Source organism: Danio rerio, chromosome 16, assembly GCF_049306965.1.
Source record: "Danio rerio strain Tuebingen ecotype United States chromosome 16, GRCz12tu, whole genome shotgun sequence".
Taxonomy (NCBI): Eukaryota; Metazoa; Chordata; class Actinopteri; order Cypriniformes; family Danionidae; genus Danio; species Danio rerio.
Window position 1 is genome coordinate 47,506,629 of NC_133191.1, and position 13,057 is coordinate 47,519,685.

The 13,057-nt window shown below is 35.1% G+C and overlaps 1 protein-coding gene across 1 annotated transcript in view; it reads left to right on the forward strand.

Annotated features, from left to right (window-relative positions):
- Positions 1 to 6,784: 6,784 nt before the first annotated feature.
- The window catches only part of rundc3b (RUN domain containing 3b), a 40,335-nt gene continuing 34,062 nt past the window's right edge, over positions 6,785 to 13,057 (forward strand). The window contains 1 exon segment of the mRNA NM_001007416.1: positions 6,785 to 6,997. Coding sequence (NP_001007417.1) covers positions 6,903 to 6,997 — 95 coding nt within the window. The 5' untranslated portion in view covers positions 6,785 to 6,902.

Consider the following 13,057-nt stretch of genomic DNA (forward strand, 5'->3'; position numbering starts at 1 on the left):
CTTAGTAAATATTGGGGGTCGCAAGTCACTGGCATTGTTATTTTGGGGGTCACGTGCTGAAAGGTTTTAGACTGTTGAAACCAACTGCTGAAACTGATTGGTGCGTTTATGCATTCACAATGGTATGAACCGTTGCAGGGGTGGTGAAATGCATTGCATGCATTTTATTATAGAAACTATTAATTATATTATTTAAGTTACAGATCAGAGAAGACTATTTCTCACTATTAAAAGGCTGACCCCCCCCCCCTCCCACCCACACCCCAAACATCTTGATTTGACATCCTTTAGAGGAGATCAAGTGTTGATTGGTTCTAAACAAATAGCCCTATTTACATTTCTAGAGATTGCAAATTATGTAGCCAGAAGTACGTATGGCTGCATTTCATCTTTAAAGAGAGAGGAGTTGACTGTGACGACGAGGTTCGAGTACGGCGAAGAACAGTTCCAGAAAGTGGACAAAAACAAGAATCCAAAAAATAAAATAAACAAGTTAATAACAGGGTGAGAATGTGGTAAAATCTGAAAACTTGGTAAAAATCAGGTCAGGGCTTTTCTTTTTCAAGGATTGTTTTTCAAAACACTGTGATTGGGCTTAGGGAAGGAGGAGGGTGGGTCAGTCAATCAGTCAGTCAGTCAGTCAGTCAGTCAGTCAGTCAGTCAGTCAACAGCGGCCTCTGGTGGATTTAAGCGAGAACAGCAGGTGTAAATGGCACTCAGAGAAATTTGAGATCTGAAAAAGCACACACAGCAGCCTTTGATGGATTTGCGAAAACAAAAACTGTTAAAAACGTACCTTCTGGGATGTATTTGGCACTCTCCAAAAATGTATATATCGGTACGTTTTCAGAATGAGCCTGGGTTGGTGGGGGGGTCAATTCCCCTAACCCCCCCCTGTAATATGCACCCTGACAATAAACCTTCATTATTTTATGTTAATTATTTACTAACATAAACTAATAATGAGCAATACATGTACAGCATTTAGTAATCAACATTTACTAATGAATTATTAAAATCTCTAAACAGTACAAATGTTAATGCAAAAAATAGTGAAAGTTGAGATGCTTCTAGAGACAGTACTACTTATTTTTAACACCTGATTTTTTCCCTTACATTTTCAAATGATTATTTTCCACACCGAAAATGTTAGCTTTCCCAACTTTAGATTACTTTAAACGTGTTCATGTCAACAAACGTTTCTCCCACACAAGAAGAGTTTCTTTGGTGTGGTTTAAAATTAAATGTGAATTATGCCAAATATAGCCTACATTAATATAATACACTTTAAATAACTTAAATGCGTAAGGTCTATGAATGTGACAGAATATTGACTGTTTGAAAGGCTAGCAGTTACAAATAAAACATGGGCCACGGCTATCGATCAATCAGGGGACCAAAACTATTGGGCTATGCAGTTTATAAACTGTTGATTTTATACAGTGCCATCTGTTTCATATCTGTGTGTTTACTAATACATAAATCATTCATACTGCAATAATTTTTAGATGATAAAATTCAGAAGATAAAATGTGATGAGACCTGTACATAATATCACAAATGTTATGAAACCCAGAGCTACCATCAATCAACCCAACAAACACATTTACGTTGTAGCGATGTCTGCACAACGTTGTATTTTTTCAAAGGCAACGTTGCCGCTTACGTGCTCGCTACATTGTCACAACGTAGAAATGTAAGACGTGAGAAGGCTGTAGCAACGTTGTCGTGCGACATTCAGCAACCGCGAGGCGGCGTTCTTACTACTTGTATTAATATTTTTTTGTGGCAGTTTATCATTACTGCCTAGAATACAGGATAAGCAGCAATTCTTTTCCAGTATTGCTTAATATGAAATATTGTTCATTTATTTTTCCTATTTAATTTAAAAACTGCATGTGTAAACTTTAAAGTGTAAAAATGCCACACAAATGAATATAATCAAACTTTTTATTATATATTTCACAACATTTAATACATACAGTACACATACAGTATCTAATTATAAGCAAACAGTATAAAATAAAGTTTAGATTATATATATATATATATATATATATATATATATATATATATATATATATATATATATATATATATATATATATATATATATATTTAAACTAAAGGGTAAACAAACAAGAAAAGTAAACAAGAAATCATTAAAATGTAAATAAATATATAAATAAATATATAAATTAAAATTCAAACACTGGTCAGTGAAGCTCTGGACTGGAGAATACAGCAGACCGGGGAGCGCAGCTGAAGACCAGTCGTAGTTGTTGGTATGGAGAAAGCAGTCAGAGGAAGAAACAAATTCAACGGATAATCCAGCTTCAGAGATCCACAGCAGACAAAAGTCAAAATAGGCAGTGAACAAGAGAGGACAGATCAGAGCTTGACACAACAGCACTACACAGGAAATGACTATGACTAGCAAGTTATTGAAGTTTCAGACATTTATTGTAATTTCATTACATATAAAATCTCCAGAGTAATTATGTAGCCTACTTTATTTTAATGTTTTAATAATATATCATATACCAAAATTACAAACAATTAAATAAATTTAGAGATACAGGGAAAACAGGTTTGAGTTAACAGAAGTCAGAGTAGGTCTCCGAATACTTACTTACTGTAAATTATGAGAAGAGAAAGAAGAGGTCCTGTAGTTGTGGCGTTGCTCGCTGTTAATGAAATGTTAAACTTAGTGTCATTTCAATAACAGCTGTACAAAATAATAAAGTAATTTTTCATAAGCATGATCTATTTTCCACATTATGGACATGCTGTTTTAGGTAACATAACTACATTTAATAGTAAATAGAATAGTATACTTCTTACCTCATTCAATTCTTCTTTCCATCAGGAATTACAGCAACACTGATCTGAGGTGAATTCAACAGCTGAAAACATTCTGAAAGACAAGTTACATAAGTAATTTGAAAACAACAGTGAGTGATTAAACAATAGTTTCATGCAACTTACGCATAATTAAAATCCAGAAATTATCAATAGAAGATTACCTCCATGTAAAAATAGCCTGTTGAGCAAAGAGAAGAGTGGGTTTTAAATAAAACATCAAAAGACCAATCAAAATAGAAATTTAGACTAGCAGACCTTTTAATTACTATCTATATTAATTAGGCATATGAACCTCAATTTATATACTTTAACTTATAGGGATAGCTCACCCAAAACTGACAATTCTGCCATTTTAGCCTCATTCTTTATTTGTTCCAAACTTATTTAGCTTTTTTTCTGCTAAACAATAAAGAAGATGTATTAAATAAAGCTGGAAAACTGTAACTATTTAATTCCATAGTGTTTTCCTACCATGAAAGCAAATGCTTACAGTCTTTAATGTTCAACAGAATAAAGAAACTTAAAGGTTTGGAATCACTTATTATTTACAGGGCAAATAATTCGTGAGTACATATCATTTTTGAGTGAACTGTTCCTTTAACGGGACGCAATCTGCACAGAGATGTTTTGTTTTTAAAAGTTATTTTGTGTTTTGTAAAAAGTGGGTCGGCTTGTGTGATGAAGTATCATACTAACTGATCACGATGGATATGGAAAAAACTGAACTTCAAAAACATTATTGTCCATTTGACTAAAGACAAGGCGTAGGTAAATAATCAGGAAATGTTTTATCGAGAGATTTAACATAATGATTTTAATGTTGTTGCCGTCCGTTAACGGAATGCCGAAATGTTACTCGCTCGTAATAACTTCATTACGGCTTTTGTGTGTGTGTAATGTTGGAACAGATTGTTGTCGAAATCATAGGTTTGTTTGAATATCCACGATTTATGTATCTTATTTAGCATGAAGAAATAAAGCAATACTCACGTCTCCTCGGTCGTTGATGAATGAGACGACGGCTTGTTGAAATTTAAACTGATTCAGCTGTGACCAGTAAATGTTGTACAGTGGTCGTCCACGCCACCTAAGCACAACCTAAAGCATGCGACCCTCATGATGTTTAAATGGCAACCTTATGACATCGTTGTGACAACCTTTAGAAACAACGTAGAATCCTCAACCTTTTTGCAATGTTGGTACAACGTTGTAGGAAGGTCGCTACGTTGAGGCAACGTTGTGTGTTTGTTGGGTGAAGACCAGTCGTAGTTGTTGGTATGGAGAAAGCAGTCAGAGGAAGAAACAAATCCAACAGATAATCCAGCTTCAGAGATCCACAGCAGACACAAGTCAAAATAGGCAGTGAACAAGAGAGGACAGATGGAAACGACTATGACTAGCAAGTTATTGAAGTTTCAGACATTTATTGTAATTTCATTATATAAAATCTCCAGTGAGTAATTATGTAGCCTACTTTATTTTAATGCTTTAATAATATATCATATACCAAAATTACATACAATTCAATAAATTTAGAGATACAGGGAAAACAGGTTTGAGTTAACAGAAGTCAGAGTTAGTCTCCCAATACTTACTTAAATTATGAGAAGAGAAAGAACAGGCCCTGTAGTTGTGGCGTTGCTCGCTGTAAATGGAATGTTAAAATTAGTGTCATTTCAATAACAGCTGTACAAAATAATAAAGTAATTTTTCATAAGCATGATCTATTTTCCACATTATGAACATGCTGTTTTAGGTAACAATACTACATTTATTATGATAGTAAATAGAGTAGTATACTTCTTACCTCATTCAATTATTCTTTCCATAGATCAGGAATTACAGCAACACTGATCTGAGGTGAATTCAACAGCTGAAAAAATTCTGAAAGACAAGTTACATAAGTAATTTGAAAACAACAGTGAGTGGTTAAACAATAGAGTTTTATGCAACTTACACATACTTAAAATCCAGAAATTATCAATAGAAGATTACCTCCATGTGAAAATAGCCTGTTGAGCAAAGAAACGAGTGGGTTTTAAATAAAACATCAAAAGATAAATCAAAATAGAAATTTAGACTAGCAGACCTTTTTATTAATATCTATATTAATCAGGCATATGAACATCAACTTATATACTTTAACTTATAGGGATAGCTCACCCAAAACTGACAATTCTGCCATTTAGCCTCATCCTTTATTTGATCCAAACTTATTTAGCTTTTTTTCTGCTAAACAATAAAAAAGATGTATTAAATAAAGCTGGAAAACTGTAACTATTTAATTAGTGTTTTCTTACTATGAAAGCAAATGCTTACAGTCTTTAGTGTTCAATAGAATAAAGAAACTTAAAGGTTTGGAATCACTTAGGCTATTATTTACAGGGCAAATAATTTGTGAGTACATATCATTTTTGAGTGAACTGTTCCTTTAACGGGACGCAAACTGCACAGAGATGTTTTGTTTTTAAAAGTTATTTTGTGTGTTTTGTAAAAAGTGGGTCGGCTCGTGTGATAAAGTATCATACTGACTGATCACTATGGATATGGAAAAAACTGAACTTCAAAAACATTATTTTCCATTTGACTAAAGACTAAGCGTAGGTAAATAATCAGGAAATGTTTTATCGAGAGATTTAACATAATGATTTTAATGTTGTCGCCGTCCGTGAACGGAATGCTAAAATGTTACTCGCTCGTAATAACTTCATTACGGGTTTTGTGTGTGTGTAATGTTGGAACAGATTGTTGTCGAAATCGTAGGTTTGTTTGAATATTCACGATTTACGTATCTTATTTAGCAAGAAGAAATAAAACAATACTCACGTCTCCTCGGTCGTTGATGAATGAGACGACGGCTTGTTGAAATTTAAACTGATTCAGCTGTGACCAGTAAATGTTGTACAGTGGTTGTCCACGCCACCTAAGCACAACCTAAAGTATGCGGCCCTCGTGATGTTTAAATGGCAACCTTATGACATCGTTGTGACAACGTTTAGCAACAACGTAGAATCCTCAACCTTTTTGCAAGGTTGGTACAACGTTGTAGGAAGGTCGCTACGTTGAGGCAACGTTGTGTGTTTGTTGGGAAGTACCTCAGATCACTGACGATTTCCAATCTCTTCATTTTTTCCCTATCTATATTCAGTAGCTGGGTATATGTTTTTGATAGATATAAATGAGAGCTGTAAATGTTTAGAAAGCTGTAAAATATTGTTTATTTCATGTTATAGGCTGCTTTCTAGAACTTTGGGGCCACCTAGTGAGATTAAAGTAAACTACATCAACTGAAATCAGAGAAAATCACTGATTTTTACTAATAAATTATACAAATCCTTTGTTGGTATGTCTCACAACAATTTTATAACTAAAAACGCCTTTACTGGTTATTAAAAACGGGGCTTATAAACGTCTATAAGCGCTCAATGATGACATGTTCTATGACTGTTATGAGGTTTAAATTATTTCTTGAGGCACAAAATTATCCTCCAGGGCGTGCAGGGTGTTTTAAAAAAGTTAATTTCTCTACTTAATAGACTTCTTCTGCTTCAATTTTAGAAACACGTGTAAATATGTGTGTATAAGGAGACATGTTACGTTATGAGCAGGGATTGGGCTCATCACCTTATCAGCATGTAAACAAAAAAAATCGATTATACAAATCATTCTGTGATTGGTAGATCCCAACCAGCGCTGAGAAAAGTAACATGGATCGCGTGATAATCCCGTTGGCTTTTATAATGTATTCTGTATAAAATGTAGTAATGGAAATTTACCATGGCCTTTTAAAATTAAATCTAAAGTAAAACAAACTTAAATTAAGAGCTAAAGTAAGATTTTTATTTCTAGAAATACGGCAACGCCACGCCCATCCTGGACTCCCCGTTCATACTAATTGCCTTTCCACCCTCCTATTCCATTTCTATGGCCCCGGTGAGAGTCAGCGAGAGTCCGCGAGCTGGAGACTGATCCACAGCAGCATCAGAAGAGAAAAGGACGTAAAGAAATAAACAGCCGTGCATCGGACAGACACGACCATGGCATCGTTAAATCTCGGGTTCAGCGGGGCTCGTAAAAAAGCGGCGGCGCGCATCAGAGCTGTAGAGAGGAGGAATCTGATCACCGTGTGCAGGTAAAATCTGCTTCTGACACACACACACACACACACACACACACACACACACATTGATCATGTAGCACACTGCAGAACACCGGCCACACGCACACATGTGTGGTGAGGTCATTGTTATTTTTTTTAAAGTTTGTTTTTGCACATTTATGATGCTGGGTCGGGGAGGTAAGGTGATGTACGTGTATTGCACACAGAAGCGCTGATCTGAGATCTGTCACAAGAGCATCACGTCATATAGATGGAGGAGTCCTTAGAAAAAGTGCTGTATTGAGATAAAGTTGCTTTATTATTTGCTCATTTAACGCTCCATATATTGTTTATCAAGCTGATTTGATTATTGGGTGTGAAATAGCATTTAAGTATGACTTCAAAACAACATTAGCACTATTCAATTGACTGAACGATGCTGTACTTTAATGGTCATTGGCTGCTAATATGATTTGACTATTAATTTGCTAATAATACTTTTCTGAAATGATGCTAGTATTAAGGATAATGTTCAAATGTGAGAATATAAAACCAATTTTACCTCTGTAAGTGCTGTGGTGAGTTAATTACAATTGGAGTATACATATATGCATATATTAGTGGCATTACTGAAGTAAACACCGCCATCAGTAAACACCGTCCTGTAGGACTTTTCGGCATATTTTCTGACAAGATAAACACACGGCTGTCAGTAAAGGACCGCACACACACAAATACACACACACACACACACATTGCATAACACTGAAGTTTTTTTCTTTCCATTTGGTGTGCGTTAATAAATTCCATAACACTCTCACCAGTTCTTACTCCTTATTTGCTTCTAATACCCCAGGTTGTCACGGCGGCATGAATGAAATGTTTATGAGTTAAAGTGAAACTGCTGAACTGCATTTAAAGTCAGGCATCTTGCTGGTTTGATTTAGAAGGGCAATTTTTTCAGACGGTTCACCGTTTAGGTATACATCCACACTAAAATATCAAGTCATCATAGCTTGCATAGAATAGACCCAGCTCCCAACCCAACTTTGAGAATAAGAGACTCGCGTTAATGCAGCACGTTAATGCTGATAATGGCCCACCACTATTAATTATACAATGTTTTTTTTTTTTTTTTAGTAGAGTCAAAGAGTTGATTTAAAACAAACTAATAAAAAGTCACTTTGAGATCATAAAAACGAATATTCATAATACGATCTAATATTGAATTTTTGTTGTGTACTTTTTAAATTACATATCTATGTCATATCTAAATTCCAGCAGTCCATGTCGAAACATCTTCAAATGCTGAAAGCTAATTTAAAAATTATACTTTGGTCTGTCTGTCTGTCTGTCTGTCTTTTTTTTTGCAAAAAAAAAAAGCTTTCTGTAGTAATAGCTGAAACTAAAACCAATATCAGTCAAATACTATTAAAGGACTAGTTCACCCAAAAAACTAAAATGTGCTCTTCGTTAATTTTTTCTGAAGTGGTTCTAAAGCTTTTTGAGTCTCTTTATTCTGTTGAATACAAAAGAAGATGTTTTGAAGAAAGCTGAAAACTGTTAATCATTGACATCTATTGTAGGAAAAACAAACATAGGAGTCGATGGTTTCTTCAAAGTATCTTCTTTTGTGTTCACCGAAAGAAGGAAACTCAGTTTTTGAACAAGTGAAGCATAAATAAATTATAACAGAATTTTCATTTTTAATTAAACTCTATTTAACCTTTATTTCTTTAACCCTGAATCATGACTAATATGAATACATTAGATCTTTAGAGAATCCAGGATATTATTCACTACTCTCTCCCAATAGTTTTTTAAGACAGACATAAAATTTGGCATTCTTCAATATATTTATTATATCTTCATTTACAGATCCATCCCTAGAAACATTTATTCAATTCAATTAATCTTTAATTCTATGGACTTTTTACAATGTAGTGTCAAAGCAGCTTAACATAGATGCAGTTATAGTGAATTGAAACAGCTTCAGTCCAGTTTTTACAGTTCAGTTCACTTCAGTGTAATTAAAGGGTTAACAAAGACAACACTTTGTTATGATCTTACTAATAAATTTTGACATTTGCCTCACATGATCACATATGGCGTTTTTGGTCGTACAAGTCACTTGAAACCCCAGTCAAGATAAACTGATCATATTGTAAAAGTAAGCTTAAAAATGGTTGCTTCAGCAAATACCTTTGTATCTAACGTTTGCTTTTTAAAAACACTATCAGTAAGGTTAAAGATAAGGTGCTTTGTTATTTTAAAATGTGATCGAGCCTTTAAGCTTGCTTTGAATCAAAATTTTTTTATGTTTATTTAACATGCTCAAGTTGTTATTCTTAAGGTGAATGATTAATCTGTACAAGTTAATCCAATTAATATCTTTGTTTGTTTTGGTAATCTTCAATGAAAGTCTGACTATTTGCTTCTGCGTTTGGAATGTTAGTCCTTCTGTTGATGTCAGCTTGAGGGTTTTTATTAGGGGTGCAACAGTTCAATCTACTTACGGTTTGGTATGTATCACGGTTTTATGGTAGACTATGGTTCATTCCGGGTAGACTAAATTGTCCGTAGTGTGTGAGTTTGTGTGTGTGGATGTTTGCCAGAGATGGGTTGCGGCTGGAAGGGCATCCGCTGAGTAAAAACTTGCTGGATAAGTTGGTGGTTCATTCCGCTGTTTTTGTTTTTGTTTTTTGCAGGAAATGAACTGCTAATTACTCTGGCATATGTTTTTTTTTGTTAGTATTAATTCACTTTCTTGGCTGGAAAGGCATCCGCTGTGTAAAACATGCTGGAATAGTTGGTGGTTCATTCCGCTGTGGCGATCCCAAATTAATAAAGGGATTAAGCTGTTGGAAAATAATTGAATGAATTTTACTTGCACCCAAAACAATGAATCATAATTTCAGAGAAACTGAGAATTAGTTCACTTAGTTCATGCAGTTGCCCTTTTATATAAACATTTTATATTGCAACTTTCCAAAACTTATGAGAGGAAGTCAAATTAGCAATAGCTGCTGTAGGACACGCACACACATCAGAACCCAAACATATTTGTATAAAAGTGAAAATGATTAATTACGTTAGTATGTTTGATTAAGCAGCATAACACAGGGCACGTTTGAAGCAGGAAAAACGTCAATCTGAACACAAATGAATGTCAAACCTGTGAGGAGGCACAGCAGGAATCAGCCAATCAAAAGGCTCAGAGTGTGACGTGATGCGATCACTCATTTACAATCACAGAGTGAAGCTCAAACAAACAAAGGCATTTTACTGTTTGTGTCTGAAGAAGAAGAACAGAGGAGCAGATAAGCAAAAATTCATTTCCGCTCCTGTTCATCCTGTGAGATCTGATCCAGAGGACTGAATGAAATCACCGCAGGTCTCTTTGAGTGATAACACCGTCTCAGAGAATCATGAAAGGGGCTGAATGAAGTCTTAAATGCTCCTGAAATGATCACGAAACTTCAAAAAATCTATTTTGGGATCTTCTCAGCTGAAATGTCGGGCCGGATTAATCTGAGAAATTCAATTTTCTGAAATTGTGTTAGCAGTGTTTGTAAAATAAGTCATATTATTACAATCCTAAGTCACTTTAAAGATGCTGTATGTAAGTTTTTGACTTGAAGACACAGATTCAAGAAGAAAAGAATTCAGTTTACATGTTTTGTCTACATATAACAGGCAAAGCAAATAAGAAACATTTAAAGGAAAAACAACATGAAAATTAAATAAAAAAAACACCCACATAACAAGCAAACTTGTTACAAAGACCTGTTTGAACAACAGTATGATGACAAAGCATGTTAAAACATTACACAAATGATGCATTATTATGAGAGTTTTATTTTTCAAGGTAAAAGGATTCCAAACTTTGTCAAATTGTTTAAGTTTTCTTTTTAAATAGTATGTAATTTGCTCCAAATCTAACATAGAGGCAATTTCTCCAAGCCACAGTTTACATGTAGGGCAGTGGTTCCCAAACTTTTTGCTGTGTGCACCCCGTTTAATAGTTGACAGCTGTCAAGCACCCCTTCCTCAGATTAAACTCCACATTTTTTACTACAATAACTAAATACACATATTTTCTGTATACGTGATTAAGATAAAAATAATAAATTACGTGAATTTAATGGACAAGCTTTTTTGAAGTTGATCATTTTCACAGCTTCATTAAGTATAGACAAAAGTCACTAGAGCACCTTGGTGGATGCTGCAGAGTGCTCAAGAAACCGATGGTGCAACTTTTCAGATGAAAGGTACTACTTTTTTGTGCCTCCTTTTTACTTCTTCTGCGTTTCCACCAATTTTCCTTTAAAAAAACAAAAACTTACAGGCATGTCTTGTAAGTGGCTGTGTCTTATTAGTAAGTGTCAAATCATATATTCATCCCTACTGTCACCTGACTTCTTCAAAGTGCCAGTTTTTGACCAGGTGTCCATTTTGATGAATATAGTAAGCAGAAAAACAATTATGAATCTACTATCACTTGGCGCCTAATGTGAAATGGCGGGGCTATTGTGACGGAGACATGAAACCACGAGATGAGCGAGTATGCATGGGTTGTAAATTACAATTTGTAATGTGATTTTATTTTATTTTTTTCTCTCAGTGAATTTCTTTTCTCTCATAAATATGACATGTAAAGTTTGCCCAAGATAAATGCATAAAAATATTAAAAGATAACATTTTCCGTCCGCAAGACGGTGGCGCAGTGGGTTGTGCTGTAGCCTCACAGTAAGAAGGTCGCTGGTTCGAGCCTCGGCTGGGTCAGTTGGTGTTTCTGTGTGGAGTTTGCATGTTCTCCCCGTGTTGGCGTGGGTTTCCTCCGGGTGCTCTGGTTTCCCCACAGTCCAAAGACATGCGGTACAGTCGAATCGGGTAGGCTAAATTATCCGTAGTGTATTAGTGTGAATGAGTGTGTATGGATGTTTCCCAGAGATGGGTTGCAGCTGGAAGGGCATCCGCTGTGTAAAACATATGCTGGAAAAGTTGGCGGTTCACTCCGCTGTGGCGACCTCTAATTAATAAAGGGACTAAGCCGAAAAGAAAATGAATGAATAAATGAGTTTTCCGCCATTACAAACATTCTCTCGCGCACCCCTAGTGGTCAGACTGCGCACTCCTAGGGGTGCACGCACTCCAGTTTGGGAACCGGTGATGTAGGGGATTCCTTTTTTTCTAAAACAGTTGCAGTAGCTTCTTGGCAGTAGTTAAGCAGTATGAGAGCATTTTATGTTGTGTATTTGACAACAAATGCATTTGTTCAGAGAATCCCAGAATTACAAACAATGGATCTGGTTGTAATTGCAACTTCTAGACCTCGGAAAGCGCTCCAAAAATTCCATTCCAATAAGTCTGTATCTTAGAACAGAAAATAAAGCTGTGAGATAGATCTGCATCTGATGAATTACGTTTGTCACAAAGAGGTGAAATATTTTGGAAGATGCAGATGAAGATGTAGTTTTTTCTTTGAATGATGTTGTTTTTGACCCTTCTAAAGCATAAAAAACCATCATATGTTTGCAGATATTAAAGAATCATGCCAAGTGAACATTCTTGTTGATCTGAAAAACAATGCTGAAGTCAGATATTCTGCTTTGAACATGTGCGCTACGTGCCAGAATGTCTGTCTTTGTTTTGGTTCTTTTGACCCGCCCAATGCCACTTTAGCCAATTGTATTTAAGCACTTGGGTTGCCTTGATGGAAAACAGCGTATTTCATTCATTCAGTTATGAAGGCTCACAAAGTGTGTGTCTGCAACTGAATTGACAGTAGCAGACTATGAAATGAGACTCAGATTCAGAGTTCTACATGAGGTTATTAATTAGCAAATAAGATAAATATTACAAATGTAAACATTAGGTGAGCAGGTGATATTGTAATCCCATGGTCTAACAACACGATACGTGACAAGATTTGCAGTGATAAGCCAACCTGAACACAGTGTCTTCTGGAAGACATTATTGCTAATTTTCCTATTAATTATGCTATATTAATATATTTATGTTGTGTACTGTATTATAAGGCTATTCAGGATTATCTAATTAGCTTTATTTATTTTTTTCTTGATGTAATTT